Here is a 20,602-nt window from a genome sequence, read left to right as displayed (position 1 = left end):
GATGTTAATGATTCCAGGTCTGCTGATTCTACGACTCCCCAAGAGCACATTTAAATATCCCTATGGCTTAAACTCGAACGATAAACTTCTGGTTCCTTTAAATCATAGCCCTTTCACTGGTCTCACTCACCAGCATATACCTCCTTGTGCTAGAATCCCATCACATTTCATGAGTTAAGCAAGTGTAGGCTGGGTGGGCACTTGGATGGGTAATCTCTAAAGAACACGCAGATGTTCCAGGAAATGGCGTAGGGGATGCAGTAGGTAGAGCTCTTTCCTTGAATCATTACTGAAACAAATGTCTCAACATGATGTTGAAGGCACAGTGTTTTCAGAGAAGACATAAAACCAGAGTTCCGCCCCTGAAGATGCTGAATTTAACTGTGGACATTACTACTCAGTGCCTCGACTCGTGTGTGTTAGGACTAAGTGGAGAACAATCTTTCCTTTTGCATGTGCCACTTTCCTGAAAAGCACAGGACTTTGCACCTATAGGGCACTCACTCTTGGGGAGAACAGAGGGTGTTTCTTTTAATTTCTATTAAATCCTTTCTTTAATCTCTCCTAGGGGATCCCACAGGAGTCCATTGGCAGAAATTGCCTAGACAATGCACACATAGTGAAATTCAGCACTATGCAGAGGACGAGCACAATGTCTGTGCACCACCGAAACCTCAGTAACGCTTTCTTATTGTGAAGGTATAAGCACTTGTGCTGATCCTCTGCACCAAAGTGAATTTCACCCTCAATCACTAGATCCTGCTGACCACAAGCCCTCCTCAGTCCACACCATCCAGCTTTCTGGTTAGAGGTATGTGAGGGCTCCAGCGGCTTACACCACCGCCACCCAGTACAAAGGGGACTTTCCACTACTGAGGACTATGTGCCATAGGTGTTGCTCGCAGAACTTGGCTTACCCCAGAGTGAATCTAGCCCCTGAACTTTTGCCCAGGTCTCTGCATTGAACCTTCGAAGATTTACTAATGACTAGTCCAAACGTGAATCTAATTAAACCTGTTTTGGAGTGTAGATCAGTGATTTTGCAAAAACTAAAAAAAGTTTCTCAGCCCCCTTCCCTTAAACTGCGGTCATGCTCTAGTTAATCACCACTGCTCCATCTATCTTACAATCAGTCCAGTAGCCATCCAAAACAGACCCACTTGTGCTCCTCTAATACATAGCCTTGTGTCCAGGTCATTGGGCCCTTCTTTCCGATTTGCCATTTGCTTTTTTAAAAGGCTCAGTGGTCATGCAATTGGCATCCAAACTTGCTTGTCATTATATAACTGGGTTTGGTGTTTTTGTTTTCCTTTTCCCCCTACCCCCTCCTAAGAATTTAAATTTAGGACAGAATCTCATTCTCATGAGCTGAGCTCAGCTGTCAATCAGATAAGGTTTGCGCACTTTTGTTTTGACAAACAAATCAAGAAAAAGGAGGCTAATCCATGTGCATTGGCCCAGGTGGCTCTTCTCGTGTTGCATTCAAGCTGTAGCGTTCGAAGGTCTCTTCTGTTGCATGAGGTATCCAGAGAACCTACCGTTAATAGGGTTTTGCAGCATTGTGTATAGCAAGTCAAATAAGAGAAAATAAAATATTTGGTGTTAATGTGAACCAATGGGCTAACTTGACTTACACCTCAATCCTGCAAACAAACATTTAACTTTATGGACCTGCGTCGCTCCACTGAGGTCTATAGAACTTTATTCTGGTGGGCCAAGTTATGCCCACGCATAAGCGTTTGGAGAATCAGAGCCTGAGTTTGCTCACCCATTTCAGTGTGCAGTTTTAAATTACCATCTTAGTTGTTAGGGCCCTGTTTAAGCAAAGCATTTAGGGCTAGATTTGAAAGATATTCAGGTACCTGAGGTGCCTAAAAAACCTTTAAAAATCTGAAAAGTAAGCACTCGTTCAACTTTTCTCAGATAGACACAAGTTTCTCTTTTGACTTCTATGAAATATGCCTCAATGCTTTGCTGACCAGAGATGGACATAAGCATATGTTTAAGTGCTTTGCAGAACTTGGGCCTATAATACTTGTTCCATCCCACCTCAGGGAACCTTTCTCTCTGCCCTCTTCCCAATCACTCCACTCATCCTCCTGTCTGCACTTGCACCATTGCTGAGGTGACAGCCTTCTCCTTTGCAGCTCTGCTGTGCAGAACAGCCTCTATGTAAGATCTCTCCACCTCACTGACTGCCCATCGTTTTCGAAATCTCATCCAAAAATATATACCCTTTCCCCCTAAACTATATCTCTCCACTTTACTCTCCTTCTGCTGTTAATTATTGCTCTAACACTGAAACTGTCTTATTTAATTGCCTCACACATTTGTGGGGATAGATTGCCCCAAAGACCCTGCAGCATTGTATCATTTAACAGAATTCAGCAAAACCAAGAAACCATTCTCGAGAACATGAGCCACGATACACCAGCACTCCTTACACTGCCTCCATTTCTGACGTTGTTCCCTGTGGAGTTTGGATGGTAAACAAAGCACAGCATGACAGTCATGCAGAGTTATTCCTAGACAGAGCATACCCATGTGCTAATAACTTAATTTAATTAGTTCACAAGGAATTTCAAGCAAGCTGTGGTCTTGGGAAATTGCCCCACGTAGGAAATAGGAAATGATCAACTGTTTTCAGGAATGTTTTATGGTGGGTTTGTTTTTGAGACTGTCCAGTTCATCTGCACTAGGCAATGCCCCGCAACTGCCAGGCAGATTAATTTGAGAGCAAGGTGAAAGCAACAGCTACAGGGTGCTAGTTTCATCTCACTGTACAAGGGTTTGCTTGCATGGTTCATTGGTCATCGAGATGAGCACGTTGATTCAGCCCTTTTGGGGGGGGGCCGGGTTTGTTAGATGTTTACCTCAGGATTCTATTGCATAAAGGCCAGATTCTGCCCACAAAAGTAACAGCAGCCTATGGAGATCCACATCAGACGGGACAGGTTAATGAAAGAAATTTGTTAGCCTTTGGGGTTACAGAGCTTCAGCCGGTATCTAATGCAATGAATCATCCCTTCACACTGACAGGAACACAGTCTCTGCACTACCTATTCACATCTGGTGGTGTTTGATATGTCAGTGATGATGTAACAAGCCCTACATGCGTGGGTGTTTACACTTTTAGAATGTAACACGGGCTATGAAACGTCACCTCTCACTACTCTCCCTCTTAGATGTTATATTCAATGAGACTGCTCTTGATGTCTGTTCCTGGGGCTTAACTCTCTGAGACTGCAATTGCAACCAACACAGCGATTTCAGTGAATAAAGGGCCCGCACCCCTGCAACCTGCTCTCTCTAGTGACCTGCCAGAGCTCAGCATAAGTGAGCTCCAGGGGCTTAATGTATAACAGCTCTTTGTTGGTCAAACTTTCACAGAGATTTTTCTTGTTAGAGATCAGGTAGCTCTGTTCACAAGCCTTGAGGCTGAAGGCTTAGTATTTTGTTATTGACTGTTTTAACTGAGATAAGAAGCCCAAGTGACATGGTGTGGGGAGCCAAATGTTGAACTTAATTGGCCAAAAATAAACCAGATTTTTTAAAAATATATTTCCATTTTTAAGAATCGTTGGGGTTATCAGCAAGAGATCAAAGGATAGCACATTACAATATCTCTGTGCTTTATGGTCAGAGTATCCACTCAAACATCTGGGAGTAGATTTTGGTCACGGTTTATATTAGTGTTGAATTTATAACTGGTTTATAAAAGGTTTAATCAATTATGCAAGCTTTAGATTTAATAGATTTCATTCACATAAGATTCCATGTACAGATATGATGTTCTAGGTGCTTGTAAGCACATCAGTAGAAACAGTTATAGATTGTTATTAGACATAGTTATAAATAGCCTACAGACCTAATGGACTCTATAACAATTGATTGACTTTTTATTAATCAGTTATTAACCCTTTATAAAGTATTTATAAATGGAACTTTAATATAAAAGGTGATCTACTTTTTAAAACTAAATGATTTGCAACCAAGCCACTCTATATGACAGGGTGTAAGAAAGAGCTTGCCTTACCCTGTTGTTCTCTGCAACCCGCTGGGCAGCTTCTCTCGCCATGGCTTTAGCAACAGTGTTGGGGATGGGTGTGCCTTGCGGCTGAGGGAGTATTCGATTAGGCGAGGGAGACCTCCTTCCTTGAAGCGGGCTTTGAAAGTTGGGGGCAGGAGGCTCCAATGTGTGTCCATGAATGGGGGATGCTGAACGAGTCTGCTCCCATGACTCATCCATTTTTAAATGTGGACTTAAATGTTCATCTTTGGTATCTGGGGCCCCGGCACTTGCTAATGGCTTCGATTTGGGAGCTGTTCGAGGGTGAGGGATTGGAGGCACCAATAGGTCAGGTGGAATGGCAGCAACACAAGAGTCCTCAGATTCCCCTTGTGCAGAAAGTGTTCTCACGGTAACTTCCTTAGCTTCTACATTTCGTATTTTCATTAGCTCCACGAAGGTGTTCTCTGCTGTTGGAAAGATCACCTCTGCCACCTGAATACATAAACAAGCAACTTAAAAGTGTGAAAAGACATTTCCTCCCATAGTCACCTTGAAAGGCTTCCTATGCTCTTGCAAAGTGTTGCCCATTGGCTGCAATAATCAGCACCGCAGGTCTGTATCGATTCGCACCAATCAGCTGTAACACTTTCACTAGGCATGTCTGAACAGCTATGTCTTCCTGATGAGTTTACATTCAGGAACTCCACAGCTAACTTACAAACCAGGCAAATAATGAAGTGATAAAATAGCTGCAGTGAATCCCAGAACAACTCAGCAAACCTTGAACTGCCTTTACCTGGTAATCTATCTGCACACCTATAGCTGCTGATCACTGTAACAAGCAAAAGAAAGCTTACCCTTTGGCCTTTTGCATAAACACCATAGCCAGTAATATTTGCTCCATTGGAGGTCCCTGTGCATGTAAGGGTTGGTGGTTTCCAGGACACCTGTATAGTGGCTGGTGTGGACCCAGCCTGTATGGTAATATCTTGAGGTGGAGCTGGAGGACCTAGGAGAACAAAAGCCTTGTTTACCATTCAATTCTTTTAGGTTTCATGCTTTAAAATAGACAGACCACTTCAAGGTCTGCTGTGAATCTTGAGGACTGCGGATTTTTTATCACCCTCTCTGCATATAGGGATGATATATTTTCATACATAACAGGGCTAACTGTCCTCACACCTTGAACGGTGGGAAAGGTTTGTATTGAGTTCATTAGCCAGACAGGCTTTCCTTGCTTTTTTTGATAATGATTAGGAAAATATATGGGTCAAATCCATCACTTTTAATTTGGGTCCATGATTCTCAAAGCACTTTAACAAAGGAGAGCTAAGTATCACTAGCCCCATTTTGTAGAAGGGAAAACTAAAGCACTGAGATGTGATGTGACTTACCCAAGATCCCAGAGCAGGTTAGTCATGGAGCCACGAATGTGAACCTAGAAGTCTAGTGAAACCATCTACCAGACCCTGCTCCCTCTCGGTTGTTTTAATCACAAAATGGAAAGGGAAATACATTGTTTTTGCTCATGTACTTACCTTTTCCCCTAGCTCTTGTACAAATGCTTCAATTCTTCTGAATGTGGGGAGAGGTAAATATTAAAGGTGGTGGGAGAAGTTGGCAAGGAGAGGCATTAGTGTGTATGGAAACCTGTTATGACTGGCTACAGACTACCTCGGGCCATGCCTTTGAAACACAGATCAGTACAGAACACTGCGTGCTGGGAGCTGATTTTGAATTTCAAAGCACCACCAGTAGAAGACGCACATGAAGAGGAGGAGGTGGTGGTAGGAAATGAACCAGGCTCCCTGCAGACCAGAATTTTCTTGAGATACTTGCTAAATACAACAAAATTACAGCAAAACAGACCCATTTCAGCAGTGCTCTGAACCAGTGAGGCTGATACACAGCTGTTTCCTCATCCCTCCCCACCTTACCCTTTGCAATATCAGCAGTAAACTGTGTTCGTTTAATTACCAGCAGAAACAACTCGCCTAGGTGATTTACACTGGTGTTTGTGGTACAGAAGAACCTCAGCGTTATGAACACCTCGAGAATGGGGGTTGTTCGTAACTCTGAAATGTTCGTAACTCTGAACAAAACATTATGGTTGTTCTTTCAAAAGTTTACAACTGAATATTGACTTAATAAAGCTTTGAAACTTTACTATGCAGAAGAAAAATGTTGCTTTCCCTTTTCTTTAGCAGTTTATGTTTAACACTGTACTGTACTTGCTTTTTTATTTATTTATTTATATTTGGTCTTTGCTGCTGCCTGATTGCGTATTTCCAGTTCTAAATGAGGTGTGTGGTTGACCGGTTAGTTCATAACTCTGTTATTCTTAACTCTGAGGTTCTACTGTACATAATCACATGCCCTTTGTTCTGCATCAGTGATAACTGGAAGGCTGCTGCAAGAAAGGGCTGGAATAGTGCCTATATTAGACACCATCTTACTGCAAATATTACTGATTTTTTTTCCGCTTAGTGGGTATTGTGGGAGGGCTGTGAGGGCGGAGGACAGGAAAACATTTCAAACCAGCTATTGCATGAAATTCAGAAGCACCATGCACTGTATCAGATTGCTTCTTGCTGAGAAAAACACAACATGGGAGTCCTTTGCCTGCAGAAATTCCTTGAGTAATATGCCTTACAGAATACAGCTCCATTTTAAAAATAATATATGGGCTACTTACTGTCATTTTTATTATGCAGAGAATAACTTTTCATATTACCTGCCATTTTGGACACAATCGTGGTTTCATTTGTAAAGAAAAAAATAAAAACGGTGAATGCAGAAGTCCAGAAGAAAGCTTGTGTCAAGAGACACACAGAATGCCAGCCAAATCCAAGGACATGGGGCTATGGCTTTATAAAGGATGGGATGGACCATGGCTGGGGATAGACTATAACTGCGCCTTGTGAAAGGCTGTGTATTGGAGGGGCCAGAGGGATGAAAGGGGCAGGCTGAATCCTGTTCTCATAGTGTACATGAGAATTAGGCTCAAAGCCTCCACTCTGCACTGGAAAAAAAAATTAAACCAAAACTCAGCCTTTTAAGACATTTAAAGTACATTAACCTACTAGCATGTTCAGTACATCCCTAATTAAAACACATTACTGAACCTACTATAAATAGCCCTGTGTTGGCTGGAAACCCAAAGTAAAAATATCTTGGAGATTATTAGTTCATGTATATTTCATAAAGCCCGTTGTGTTAATTTAACTGTCAAATCCTGGTAAGTTTATCACGTTAAAAAGCTTACAAAGCTTTCTGGAATTGCTGGTGGAGGACACAGTCGAGCAGTTGCAAATTTCTTTTTCTCGCCATAGAACTTAGCACAACCAATTTCAATTCCTCTATCAAGGGCAACACCAGAACCAACACATGTCGTTCCTGTGTGCACTCATTTTCAGAGAAAAGAAAATGATGAAGCTGTAAACTAGGTAAAACATGGGTCTTGGGAAGCTGGCAAGAAGCCAATAGGGCCATCGATGTTACCAAGTTCTGTCTAGAGGGCATCAGTACACACTGTAGCCATTTCGTTACAGTTCAGGCCATTATAGGCAAAAGGGGGCTTTACTTAGGTACGGTCAGAGACAACTAAACAGCCTCTTAGCGCACTCCCCCCCCCATAAAAATAAATACGGCGTGATCCATGCTGTGTCTTTTCTCCTGTGTTTTTGGTTAGCAAGGTGGTTCTCTGACTACAACGGTGCTTGCTTGTAGTGCTTCTGTGAGCAAAGTTCACGTGCAAGCCAACCTTCCAGTTCGCGGGAAACCACAGCTGAGGAGAGGAGAGGGGGACAGGAAATTTTTACACTGAAAGATGCGGTGGCTATTTCAGCTTCTCCAGTGCAAGTCAATTCCTTACGGCTCAGCCAGCAAGGCAAAGGAGAGCTGTTCAGTTTTCACGTCAGTCCATCACAACCCAAAGAACCTCTTGAGACTTGTACTGATTCATAGCTCCATGCGGGCGGCAGTCAGTCATGAAACCTGCATTTTACATAAGCACTTTGTAGGGCTTTGTCTTTAATTGTAAGTATAATCACAATCGCTGTGTTTGCCAAAGGCTGAGGAATATGTGGTTTATAATGAGTGTCCTCTCGGCTAAGTATATTTAATAACCTCACAGGCCCTAATACAAACACCACAGAATTTACACCTCCAGGGCCTGCTTTTAAGAGGTGCACTTAAAACTCCACAAGAAGTTTGTATGAAATGGGGGTACCCAGCACATGAAAATCAGGCAGTTAGTCACCACCTCAGTGCGTAAGACCCCCCCCCCCACACACACACACATTAAACTGGCTCCATCACACTGGTGGCAATGAGTCAGCCAAATCGATCAGCGGTGTGGAGGAGTCGTTGGGTGAGCAACTTTTAAAATTGACAGGCTCACGTGGCGGGTAACAGACATCAAGACCAGATTACAGTAGGTTACACGTTTGAATTTTTCCATGGCCCTGATTCAGCAAAGTACTTGAACCCCTGGCTCACTTTAGCATGTCTGTAATCCCAGACGTCAAAAGGATTGCTCTCATGCTTAAAGTTAAGCCTGCCTCCCGTGGCTGTGTCTACACTACGAAGCGTGGGAATCTGACGCTCTGTCAGCTTCCAAAAGTCAGCAGCTGCATGACTGTCGCTTGAGCCCATGCACTTGGCAGCTTGCACTGATGCTGCACAGCACCTCACAATAACTTGTCGCATCAAGAGATGATCTGGTGCATCAAGGGTAGGTACCTTACTCTGGTGTAATGCCTTGTGGGAGATTTTTGCAGTGCTTTGTAGGATACCAACAATTCACCCAGGGATTTCTGAAAGCTAGTGGTGAAGTTCCCACAATGCCACTTTCTCCATCCCATCATGGTTATTCTAGCCCATAATTTTTGTGCCTTGTAAAAACTTCCCCCAGTTTCATGTACTGCTTTTTAATCTCTGCTATCTCTCCAGCAGAAGCGACTCTGTACAGCTTAGTGCAATTCTCATGTCTATTGCTAACACAGGACACATGGTACCCCTGTATCTGCTTCAACAACTACCACTACAACTGGTGATCTGATGACGAAGACGAGATGCCAGAGGACAAGGAATGGATGATGGAGACAGCGAATAAACGTATCATGTTGTCGGAGGCATCCACAGATTAACTCCACATAGTGGACAGGCACTTCTGGGTCCAAGAAATGAGCACTGAGTGATGGGATCACATGATAATGCAGATTTGAGATGATGAGCAGAGGTTGCAGTACTTTCAGATGTGAAAGGCCGAATTCCTGGAGCTGTGTGCCAAACTTGCCCCAGCCCTCCAGCGCAGAGACACCAGAAAGAGAGCTGCATTGACAGTGGAAAAGCAAGCGGTGATCACGCTGGATGTCTATCGGTCAGCAGTTTGAAAATCCACAGTGGGAACCGTTGTCATTCAAATGTGCAAGGCCAGCAAGCATCTTCTGTTGCACACAAGTGTGACTCTTGACAGTTGGCAGGAAATAGCAGAAGGGGATTTGAAGCAATGGGGTTCCCGACTGTAGCGGGATGATAGATAGGATGCATCTCCTTATTCTAGCACCAATCCATCTTGCCAGCAAGTGCATAAACTAAAAGGGATATTTTCCATGGTTATGGAAGTGCTAGTGGATCATCAGGAATGCTTCACTGGTATTAATGTGGATGATCAGGGAAACTGCATGACACTTGCAGTAACGTCAGAAACTTACTGAATAAGCATCTTGATTTATCTCCGATTTAAAACTGTTGCATTATTTTTGCAGTTCTCTTTTTAGTTCCATTACAGTTTATGCTACAGTTTGACCCTCTTGTCAAAATAGAAAAATCAGTTACATCAATACTTTTTCAAGATCTTTGCAAAGGGAGAAGGTGAGAAGCACAGGAAACAAAATATCCTCGATTCCCATAGCAGGTATTTCTCCCTAGTTCAAGGCAGCAAGTGGCTAGCTTATGCTGCATCATGTGTGTTTGTGTACGAGTCCTCATACAAATGTCTAATTCCTTTTAAAGTCCAGCTAAAAGGACTTTATGTCAGCCTTAGTGTCAGCGAGTCCCACCAGCTGGTTACGGGTTGTATATAAAAACAATAATAATCCCAAAGCAACACAATTATTTCCTTTTGTTTGTTTTAAATAACCTTTCAGTTTCATGGGCTACCTCCTGTTCTTGTATTAAAAGAAAGGGTAGATAGAAATGTCCAATTTATCTCCTCTATATCAATCATCATTCTGGATACTTCTATCATGTCATCTCTTAACTGTCTCCTCTGTAGATTAAACAGTCCCAATCCTTTCAATCTCTTCTCACGTGGACATCTTTCCAAATCTCAAATTGTTTTCCACTGTCCATCTCTGGACATCTTCGCTACCATGGATATTTTCTTGGTCTTGTTTCCCTCTCCCCCAACCACTCCAATCTCATTCAGAATTTTGTCCTTCTCTGTGAATTAAATGGCAACTTTCTTTAGCCGCTAATTGAATTCCCAATAATACCTGCTAAAGGGATGAAAATAGTGCTATTTTTTAAAACCAATGAACTGCCTCCTGAAGTTTTGATCAAACTACATGAAGAATCAAAGCCTTAACAGTGGCTGAATTAAGCACAAGGCAATGTGTGCAACTTCTGCCTATATGGGAGTTTGTCAATCCAAAACAATTCAGCTAGTGCCCTGATAAAACCAATTGTTAATTATGCTTAGCCATGTCACACAGCTATTAAAGTACATACACCGCATTGTAATATGTTCAGAAGCTGGTTTCTTGAGTTTTTATACTGTACCTAATTTCAAGTGAATGACTGATTACGCTAATAACAAATTCATTGCTAAAATTAAGAGCGGTTTTCCCTGGGAACATTTGTCACTGAGCAGTTCCATTATCAGCATCAAAGCACAGTGGCAATTCATTTTAAGGGACAATGATGAGCATACTTTTATTTATTTTAACGTAACATCAACACTTTCAAAGAGCTTAATCCGCTAAACAAAGGCACTAGGGTGTGAGAGGAGAAGAAACAATGGAATGATATAAAATACATATGGGTGATACACAAATATTTGTGGCAGGTGTTTACTGATCAGGACATGCCGTTGAGTGAGGCATGGGTTAAAGCAGCAGATCATAAGTTTATTAAGATAACACTGAGAAGGAGTGCTAGCTGCCTCATTTCCTCGAACTCTCATATACCAGGCATTTAACTGAGTCCAGTGCAGGAGTTACAGGGCTCCCATCATATAACCCATAACTCAGGATAGACTCTCCTGAGCCTACCTTGATGATTAAGGTTACTTTTCTGAATCCTCTCACCCTTTGCCCTGCTAGAGAGACAGAGGGTACCAAAGAGGGACCTTCGTCTGTGAAGATTTCAGGTCTCTCCTCTCCCACAGGCTCAAGGTCCACCAACAAAATTCCAGGTGTTTTAGTTCTGGGAACTGGCCCTTTCGCCTTTCATCCGCACTGGACAGTGGCTGCAAGTTGCGATGAACTAAACATTAACACAAATGACTAATGCCTAAATCCTACTCCTATTTAATCTAACTGTGCCTCCTAGAAGCTGACAGGTGAAAAACCCCACCAGACCGCTGCCAATTTGGCTCCAATGGAAAATTCCTTCTTGAACCTAAAATTGGTGATTGGTCAGACCAGATATCGTAAAAACACAGGTTTCAGAGTAGCAGCCGTGTTAGTCTGTATTGGTTAGTCTCCAAGGTGCCACTAGTATTCCTTTTCTTTTTCCTAAAAACAAAGTTCCTATACTAGATGACATGGAGGGAAGGTGGGGCAGGCAGCTAAAGTGGAGCAAGAAGAGCAAGAGGCTCCAAAAGATCCAGCCAAAGGTTTAAATTAAAGGAGGGGAGGGAGCAAAGGACCAATCAGTGTTTAAATTTAAGCACATGCTTAAGTGCTCCACTGGACCAAGAACTAAAGACCAACCTTTGCAGCACTAAAGAGTCACTTAAAAAGCTGTTGACCAGATAAAGAGGATGTGTATTTTCAAGCATTAACCATGCAAGCATATGACTTTTTGTGCTATGACCGGAATCAGTGAGGGGCAGCCTCTCTTGGTCCTGTATTTGAAGGCAGTTGCCCTCTACTGCTCTGGAACGTGGCTGGTTGCCTTGTTCAGCTTGCTAAGAATTCACATAGCACATTTTTTTTCCCCTTTTTAGTTTCCAGAAAGTCTCTTGTTGCATCGTCTGTGATCAGCTGTAAGGACCACTACTATCCCGTACAAGTGGTTTTCCCTTGAGAGGGTACACACTACTGATCAGGGCAGGAGAGCGTGAGGCTTTCCAACCTTCCAAGAAAGTAACACCATCTATTCACCAGTAGGCACCTTTGAAGCCATTTGGAAAATGCCAGCATGAAAGTTAACAGCTGCCTGTGGCCATTTATGCTGTGCTTCACTCTGCACTGTCTATTAAAACTGACATTCGCTATGGCAGCACTAGACCCTGGGACACCTACTCACACATATGTATCTTTCCTCAAAGCAGCACAATAACAATGTGCCCTTCAGACAAACTATCTTTATTACTTTCTCAGCATCTTTTAAAATAATCTTTGAAATACGTTCCTTAACACTATAGATCATAAGGTTGTGGTTTAGGTGGGGGAACAGTCCAGGGTCACAGAGTAAATCAGTACATATAAGATGGTAAGAACAGCCCTATTAAGACATCTGACTTTCTTTCCATCCATGTTCGCTTTCTCCACCTTTTACCTGGGGTTTAGAAGCAGGGAAACATGGTTGCTTACTGCTGGTAATACCTGCAAGAGAAAAACATGGAACATGCTGTAATTTTAACTTCTATTTCTGTCCCTTATTTCACAGAGATCTCTCCCTTTGTTTCAATATCTATAATGCTGAAATTCAAGAACCAAACTGTTAGCTGTTCATCATGGGCAATTTTACTTCACTGTGAAACAATCAGAAACTGACATGGATTTGCAACAATGCCCCTGGTTGGGTCTGCTGCGACTGACCCTGGGGCACCTGGATCTCAAAGCATGAGTTTTTGCTGCCTGTTAGCTCCTATGCAGTAGCTGCCTGAAACCACATTACATGATCTAGCCACTAAGGGGAGACAAAGAGCTACACGGGCTTAGAGCCGGACAGGTAGTGTCATCAGCACTGAGTACAGTGAAATTTGGTGATCATTTTCACCAGGGATGTCTCTCAGGTGCGGAAGGGTTGGTAAATACTGATGAGGCCCCCTAGCCACTAACTGGCCTTATCCGATTCCCATTCAATGACTTCAACTGATGCCATGCAGGATCAGGTCCAGTGAGCTACGTACAGTCCATATAATTTCAAACACATCTGGGGCTTTTTAAAGCAAAACTGGACATTAGGATAAAATGCACAAACCTTCCATTCTGACATTTTCTATTTTGATACAATTATTCCACACAGCCCTAAGTGTCACATGCCAAGTTTCTTCCCCTTGCTGCAATTTACTCTCCTTGGTTGTTGAAAGTACCATAATCATAGGCACCATCACAGCATGCTTATTTGGCTAGCTTTGTATAGCATTTGGGACTGGGAAGTTGTCTCTAAGTGGGTCTCTTCAATGTATACAGTCCTCTTCCTTGCTGTGTTTTGTGGGTGAACGGTCAAGCTACCTTCTCTTCTTTCATTGGTCTTTATGATGAAAATAGAAATAATGGGAACACTTCAGATTGCTAAAGAAATGGACTGTACTCAGTTACTGCTGTAGAGAAAATGGTATGGGGATATCTGTGGGCTAAATCTCCTCAGATCCTTCATTCTGACCCCATCCTTACTTAGGGTATGTGTACACTTAAATCGCTACAGAACCACGCCTGCAGCACTGCTGTAGCATAGACTCTCACTGCAGCAACGGGAGGGGTTCTGCTGTTGCTATAGTTAATCCACCTCCCTCAGAGTCGGTAGCTAGGTCAATGGAAGAATTCTTCCGTTGACCTAGCGCTGTCTACACCAGGGCTTAGGTCAGTATAGCTGTGTATCTCAGGGGTGTGGATTCGGAGGAATAGCTACGACGCTGTCAATTTTCAAGATAGATCAGCTCTCAGGCAAATTCCTACACTTCAACAGAAATTTGCCTTAGTAAGACAAAGTAAAAGCCAAGGAAGGCCCTCGGGATTTGGACCTATACTAGTAAGCAGAACTTTCTTCTGTTTATGTTCAGCATATGAAATACAGATAATGTTGAGAGAGTGACTTGAACTCACAAAGCAAAACAATTCAGAGTTGAACCTGAAACTATTTCTCTGCTAATTGGGCTTGCAATGCACCACATACAGAGGTAACAATTCCCCCTTGGGAAAGTATGTCTGTGTTACCACCAGTAATGTCATTGGAATTTACACACCTGCGCAGAGAAGGGTTGGATGATGCCACACACTTACAAGCCGAAATCCTATGCCAGTATGATGCCATGATATGGTCCATAGTATGTAACTCACTATGATAGTCAGCCAGGCAGGGGCCACAGCATCCAGATGTACTAATTCAGAGCATCACCTGGGCAGCCTCCGCTGGCTCCTGTAGAGCAGAGGTTCCTCAGCTTTTTTTGCTGCACCCGCCCTCTCCATTGGAGTTGCATAACCAACCCGTCTGGGGCACAAAGTGGCTCAGCAAGGGGAGCTGACAGCTCACTCCCAAGGAGGTGACAGGACCCAGCTGGCTCCATCCCCGGAGAAGCCCATGGCACAGCAGCATGGAACGGACTGGGGCTGGACTCTGCAGCCTCTATTCCTCCTGCCCAGAGCCACTCACTCCCATGGGCTCGGGAGGGTTTAAATGACATGAGGCTGCAGCTGGCCAGGTGTCCGGGCCAGGGCAGGGCAGCAGCAGGGAGAGCCAGCAGGGAGTCCCCAGCAGTCAGAGAGGGAAAGAGGTGAAGAGCAGCACTAGGATGGGCAAGACTGGGTTGTCGTCCCCCGTCCACCGAGTACTGGGGGGACACTGTTCATTCTCCCTGCTGCATGCCCTGCCCGAACAGCCCCTAGCTCCACCTTGCACCTCCTGTTAGCCTCCCCGCCCCAGGCTGTGCACCACACAATATAAAAGGCAGTGCAGTAGAGTTTACATCTGCCAGTCCCCCTCCCCTCCTGCACAAGGCACAGGCAACGCTGCCACCTGCCCTCCCACAGCAATAAATGCACACTCCAGCACAGCTGTCCCTGTGGGCGTACGGGTGTGCATAATACACCCCCCGCAGGAAGGTTGGGGGGTGGGAAATCAAGTCCAGTGTTTGTGGAAGTGACCAAAGAGTCCAAGCTGTCTTTTATGTTACTCTTTACAAGCTACCAAAATGATTTAAAGCTGCATTTCTTACAACACAATTCATGCCTGAGCTGAGGATATTTTTGTGCAAAGTTATAAACCAATGCACTTTCAAAACCGTTGAGGTACAATCCTACTGGCAGCCTACCCGGCACCGCTATTATCCTGCATGTCTCCTTATACGTAAACCGAGGGGGAAAGACAGAATCGACTCCAGTTACTTTGTGGAAATCTTATCACAACAGGCAGTCAATCAAGTCACAGAACAGTACATGCCATTGGACTGAAATTTCACTCACCATGAGCCACATGTAGTCCATCTCTCCTCTGAACCGCATCTAAGGCAGTCAGTCCTCTGAAAGTCTAAGTAGATGAGGAGTTCTCTCTTTGCAAATGGCTCCTTCTAGTAGGTAGATGAACGAAGGAAAGCAACTGCATTGCAGTGCAGGTGGATTGTTGCTATTGTCTTTGTTAGTGGTGTTCCTCACTGGGGAGGTGTTTGAATTCTTTCAGATATTGTTGGCAATGATCTCTGGATCGTGCTGCTGCTCACGTCACACATACAATTGATGCTGTGACTGTCCTTACAAACCATTTTGTGTTACATCATTTCAGCTTCATTTCTGAACCATTCCTTGGTCTCCTTCAGTTGCTGGGGCAAGTTTGATAATGTTGCTCAAACGTTGGTAATCGAACACAACATGGAATAACACAGCCAACTACCCCTGGCTTTTTAAAGTCTGTCAGATTTATTAGCTTTAAAAATTCAAGTTGTGCCTGTGGACAGGGCCCCAGACGGGAATCAGGAGAGCTGAGTTCTACTCCCTGTGCTTCTGCTGACTAGCTGCATGATCTTGGAAAACAGTTAGCATCTCTGTGCTTCAATTTTCCCTATGGGAATAAAGATACTGACCCACCTTTGTAAAGTGCTTTCAGATCTACGGCTGAAAAGCACTACAGAAATATTATTAACTGTAAGCAAAGAAAATGGCATTAAAATTGGTAGCTATTCACATTTCTATAGGTCGATCACTTAGAAACCCAGGGAGGTTATTCTGTGCAGGCGCTGAACGTGCAGCATAAATGAACACAGTACTTATGGGCTCAATGATGATGATAAACTTGGCTGTCTCTAATTTATGATCTGACAGGAGTATCTTCCTGAAACACCTCAGTCTCTACACAGAGGCGTGGACAATGGTGTAGTAGCTGGACAGGGATGAACTAGAGATGCCCTACAAGGACTTTTTCCATCTCTAATTTCTAGGCTTCTATAAAATGAAACATTGTCTACTACATTTTAATACTGTGGGCCCGTTAAGCTCAATTAGCGGAACCACTAAGATGAGCAACTGTTACTTCATGTAAGGGTTGCAGAAACAGGCCTTAGGGTTAGGAAAATGTTGATGGACAAGACCCCTGTAATTCTAATATCACAAGTATTTTTCAATTACTAGGAGCTTTGTACCAATCTGAACCAGAGCCGTAGGTGCAGAAAACAGTTCAAACGTTATCCATTTTTTTAAAATGATGATCTCTTTAATATCAGTTAGTATTTACTTCTCCTCCAATCCCTCACAGAAGTCATGGCACAAATAACTGCAGGATTATGCAACTTGGCATACTCCAATTATGCTAATTTACCACTCTTGGCAGTGAAGTATTTTTAGTAACATAATAGAAATCTCATTAGAAAAGCGATTATCACTGTGAGATGCCAAGGTTCAGGAGCTTTGTTGCAAGCCACTCAGCTCTTGTTTGTTACTTAAGATGTGCAAAATGTATTTACTTAATAAATGTCTGATTTTCATTTTCTAAAATCACAGATTAGTTAAAACCCATTAAGTTCAGTGGAATCAGACCAACTTTAGATCATTATTAATAAAACCTGCTGACTTTTCAGTGCGTTGAGACTGAGAAATATGTGATGGTACACACAGTGTTCTAACAACAAGGGCGAACTACGGCCTTGCTGCAACTGAATCTACATGGGCAGCTCCAAAGGCAGGATCATGGTCTATACTATTAATTAATATACAACAGTGGGAAGGAATGCTTTACATTACTATTTTTGTGCATGAGGAGGATTCAGAACTTCAACACTAAAGGAGTTTTATTTGGACTAGTCTTGGTGCACCTGGCATTTCTAGAGCAATTGTATTGCAAAGTTAAGGGACAGGAAAAAAAATATCAAACCTGCTGGCAATGTAGAAAATTCCACAAAGGCTTCCTTTTTTTCCCGTTGCTCCAGAGGAAGCTGCCAGGGCATCTGATGGGGCTTTGCCATGACCTTCACCTTGTAGGCCATGTTGGGCTTCAAATTAAAAAACTGGTACTTGTAGCTAGCAGACTTGACAATGTCGAACTCTTCTTCATTCAGAAAGATCACGTGACTGTAGTTACTATTGGTAGGAAGCCAGGACAGCTCAGCGGAAATCTGGGTTATGTTGTCCACCTTAAGATGAGAGGGTGCTACAATTACATCCTTCCCAACTAACAAAGTGCACAGTAGCTCATCTGAGGTACCCCTGCTCGTAATGCTCTGAATTGATATTCGGTATGTGCAAGTAGCAGTGTTAAGTTTTTCTATAAGAGCTTTAGTTCTGCTTCCAAAGGACACATTCATCCGTATTTCTTTGTCGACCAGGACATTGTAGCTATTAATGGTTCCCCATCCAGGTGGCACTACTGGTGGCTCCCAGCCCACAATAACACTTTTGGCTAGTTGTTTAATAAGGGTGATTTTTCTAGGATAAGGCACAATGTCTTCTCCAATTTCATCAATGTTCATATCAAGAGTTCCCGTGCCATTGTTGATTACACTGGACTCTATGTGACTCGGCGGATTGAGCTCCAGTAGACTATCTCCTTCCAAAGCATGACCCGAATGGTTGATAACATTCTGATCCTGCTCGCTGCCTACGGTGCTTGACAAACGGGACTCATTATCTTGAACGAAATCCACAAAGTTTGAAGGGACCAGTCCTCTTTGTCCATCTAGAAGTTCACCTGGTGAGAAAGAACAACCCAAACATCATTTGCAAAAGAACACTCCTCTTACACTACTGGCCAAGCTGTCTTCTAGAGCAGTGCTTCTCAAGCTATCTGATGTGGGGGACCGGCAATTTTTTTTTTCCAATGTGTGCGCAGACCGGCAGCCGATGGCTCGCGGACCGGCACTGGTCCACAGACCACCACTTTGAGTAGCGCTGTTCTAGATGACTCTCTCCTCTGGTAGTGTTGGGTTGAAGAAGTACATTAAATAATATGAAATACTGTAGATCAGTTTTATTAGGTGAAGATGAATTAAATCAAAGCTTTGCTATTAAAATCCCGTTTAAAGGTATAAGCAACCATATTTTGCGTTGCAGGTCATTGCAAGGCACAGAGAGGTCCCTGGTGAACAACGGGTTAACTGCAGCTCAGATGTCCTCCTTCCCTGGCAGAGAGGCTCAGAAAAAGTGCCTTAAGAGGCTGTTTGTGAAAGTCTGCTTTCTCAGACAGGAATCAAACGACTACGTTGAACTCCAAAGACAGGGCGTTTTCTGTTTATGCTTCTTTTGCTTTTTGCTCACTTACTTTGCTCTCTTGCTACAGACATTCTTTAAGAAAAACAACTGTTTTGTTCTGCTGAGTTACTGATCCAGCTGAGAGTTCCAAGTGGTTATAAAACTCAGTAGAATACTGCTAATATCCATTCCCCAAATACACTCAGCCTGGAATCTGCACACTTTTAAAGCAGATAGCCTCTCCGCACCTCCCATCAAAGGTTCAATAGCAGTGTCCTTCATATTACAAAGACTCCATTACTGTTACGCAATTAAACCACGTGCTAATCATTTTCACTGAAGTCCATGAGAATCTCAGGCATACAACACAACCCAGGATTCAAGCAACACAAACAGGATTATTTGATCTCTCATATTGTGAAGTTGCTTTGAATTTATTATTGTGTGTCTTTCAGTAGCCCTGAGAGGCCTCAGCTGAGATCAGGGCCACGTAGCTCTAGGCATTGTAGAATTACACAATAAGAGACGATCCTTGTCCAAAAGAGCTAAAAGTCCAAATAGACAAGACAGACAAAGACTGTATCATCGTCCCTATTTTAGAGGTGAGTAAGTAAGGCACCGAGAGACTAAGAGACATACCCTGAGTCATCCAGGGAGTCTGTGGCAGAGCCAGAAATCGAACCCAGGTCTCCTGAGTCCCAGTCCAGTGCCTTGACCACAAGGATTCATTTCAATGGGGACCCCTGATTGCATGTGTAGTCATATTTGTATACGAGCATGTCTCAGCGACTGCTAATTGGATTTCATTAGTGAAATACCGCACATTGGTGGGTCTTTCTGAGTTCAAAATGTGTATTAGCAAAAGTCTATAGTTTTCATTTAGGCCACCAAATAATCTGTTTTGTCACTAGCTAATACTGAGTTATTTGAGGTACAAATGAAGTTGATATATTTAGAGAATGAAATTACTTATCAACTGGTTTATCATTGTTAATGTTCACGAAACACATGCCCAGCCTTAAAGGTAGGTATTAGGGAAGCAAGTTAAAAAGTGTATCAACATGTGTAGTCTCGTACATACCTTCCCATGGGAAGCAAAAACAAAAGAAACCAAGGCCCCAGTTCTTCAGGACACAATCACGTGTGTAATTTTCCTGATATGCAATCCCACTGTAGTCAATGAGTATGTCTACACCGCAAGGTAAGCCCAGGGTTCAAACTAAGGCTCAAGCCTAACCTCTCTTCTGTCTACACACAAACCACACTAACCCAGGGCTCAGACCCCGGATCCCATGGGGGTGGTGGGTCTGAGCCTGAGTCAAGCCAGGACTCAGGGTTCAAACCCTATTGCTTTGCAGTTTAGATGCAGCCCCACTGTTCTCGTAGGCTGTAGGCTGGGAGTCCAACAAAAGTATTCCACAATCCTATGGGCTGACTTTCTTTGTCCTCTGGACAGTCGAGTTGGTGGACAGTCAAGTTTTCCCACACTGCACCACAAACAAAGGGTTAGAGCAGCCACATCTTGGGAGGGCACAAGGAAGTCTGGGATATGGGTTGTTGGACTCAGGCCTACACAACGCAGTATAGATGTTGGAGCCTCAGGTTGGGACTAAGGGTTCAACCATTTCTAACTGGAGTTACAAATAAGTGTAGATGCTCAAGCCATAGGTTAACAAACCCAGAGTCTGCTAACTTGAGTTTTACTAAACCTGGAATTACAGTGTAGACATACTCAACGAGGCTACTTATCTTAGCCAAGCTATGCATGCACACCAGTGCTTTGCAAGACTGGGTCACAAGA

At 43.3% G+C, this 20,602-nt stretch overlaps 1 protein-coding gene across 6 annotated transcripts in view; it reads right to left on the bottom strand.

Annotated features, from left to right (window-relative positions):
- Positions 1–20,602, bottom strand: part of RIMBP2 (RIMS binding protein 2) — a 93,479-nt gene that overhangs the window by 33,595 nt on the left and 39,282 nt on the right. For all 6 annotated transcript variants that reach the window (XM_077835026.1, XM_077835029.1, XM_077835027.1 and 3 more), the window contains 3 exons: positions 17,489–18,301; positions 4,870–5,021; positions 4,037–4,504 (listed from right to left, as the gene is read on the bottom strand). In XM_077835026.1, coding sequence (XP_077691152.1) covers positions 4,037–4,504; positions 4,870–5,021; positions 17,489–18,301 — 1,433 coding nt within the window. The remainder of the gene's footprint in view (positions 1–4,036; positions 4,505–4,869; positions 5,022–17,488; positions 18,302–20,602) is intronic.

Source organism: Eretmochelys imbricata, chromosome 15 (genome assembly GCF_965152235.1).
Source record: "Eretmochelys imbricata isolate rEreImb1 chromosome 15, rEreImb1.hap1, whole genome shotgun sequence".
In the NCBI taxonomy this organism is placed as follows: Eukaryota; Metazoa; Chordata; order Testudines; family Cheloniidae; genus Eretmochelys; species Eretmochelys imbricata.
This window is presented reverse-complemented; position numbering and strand designations above follow the sequence as displayed.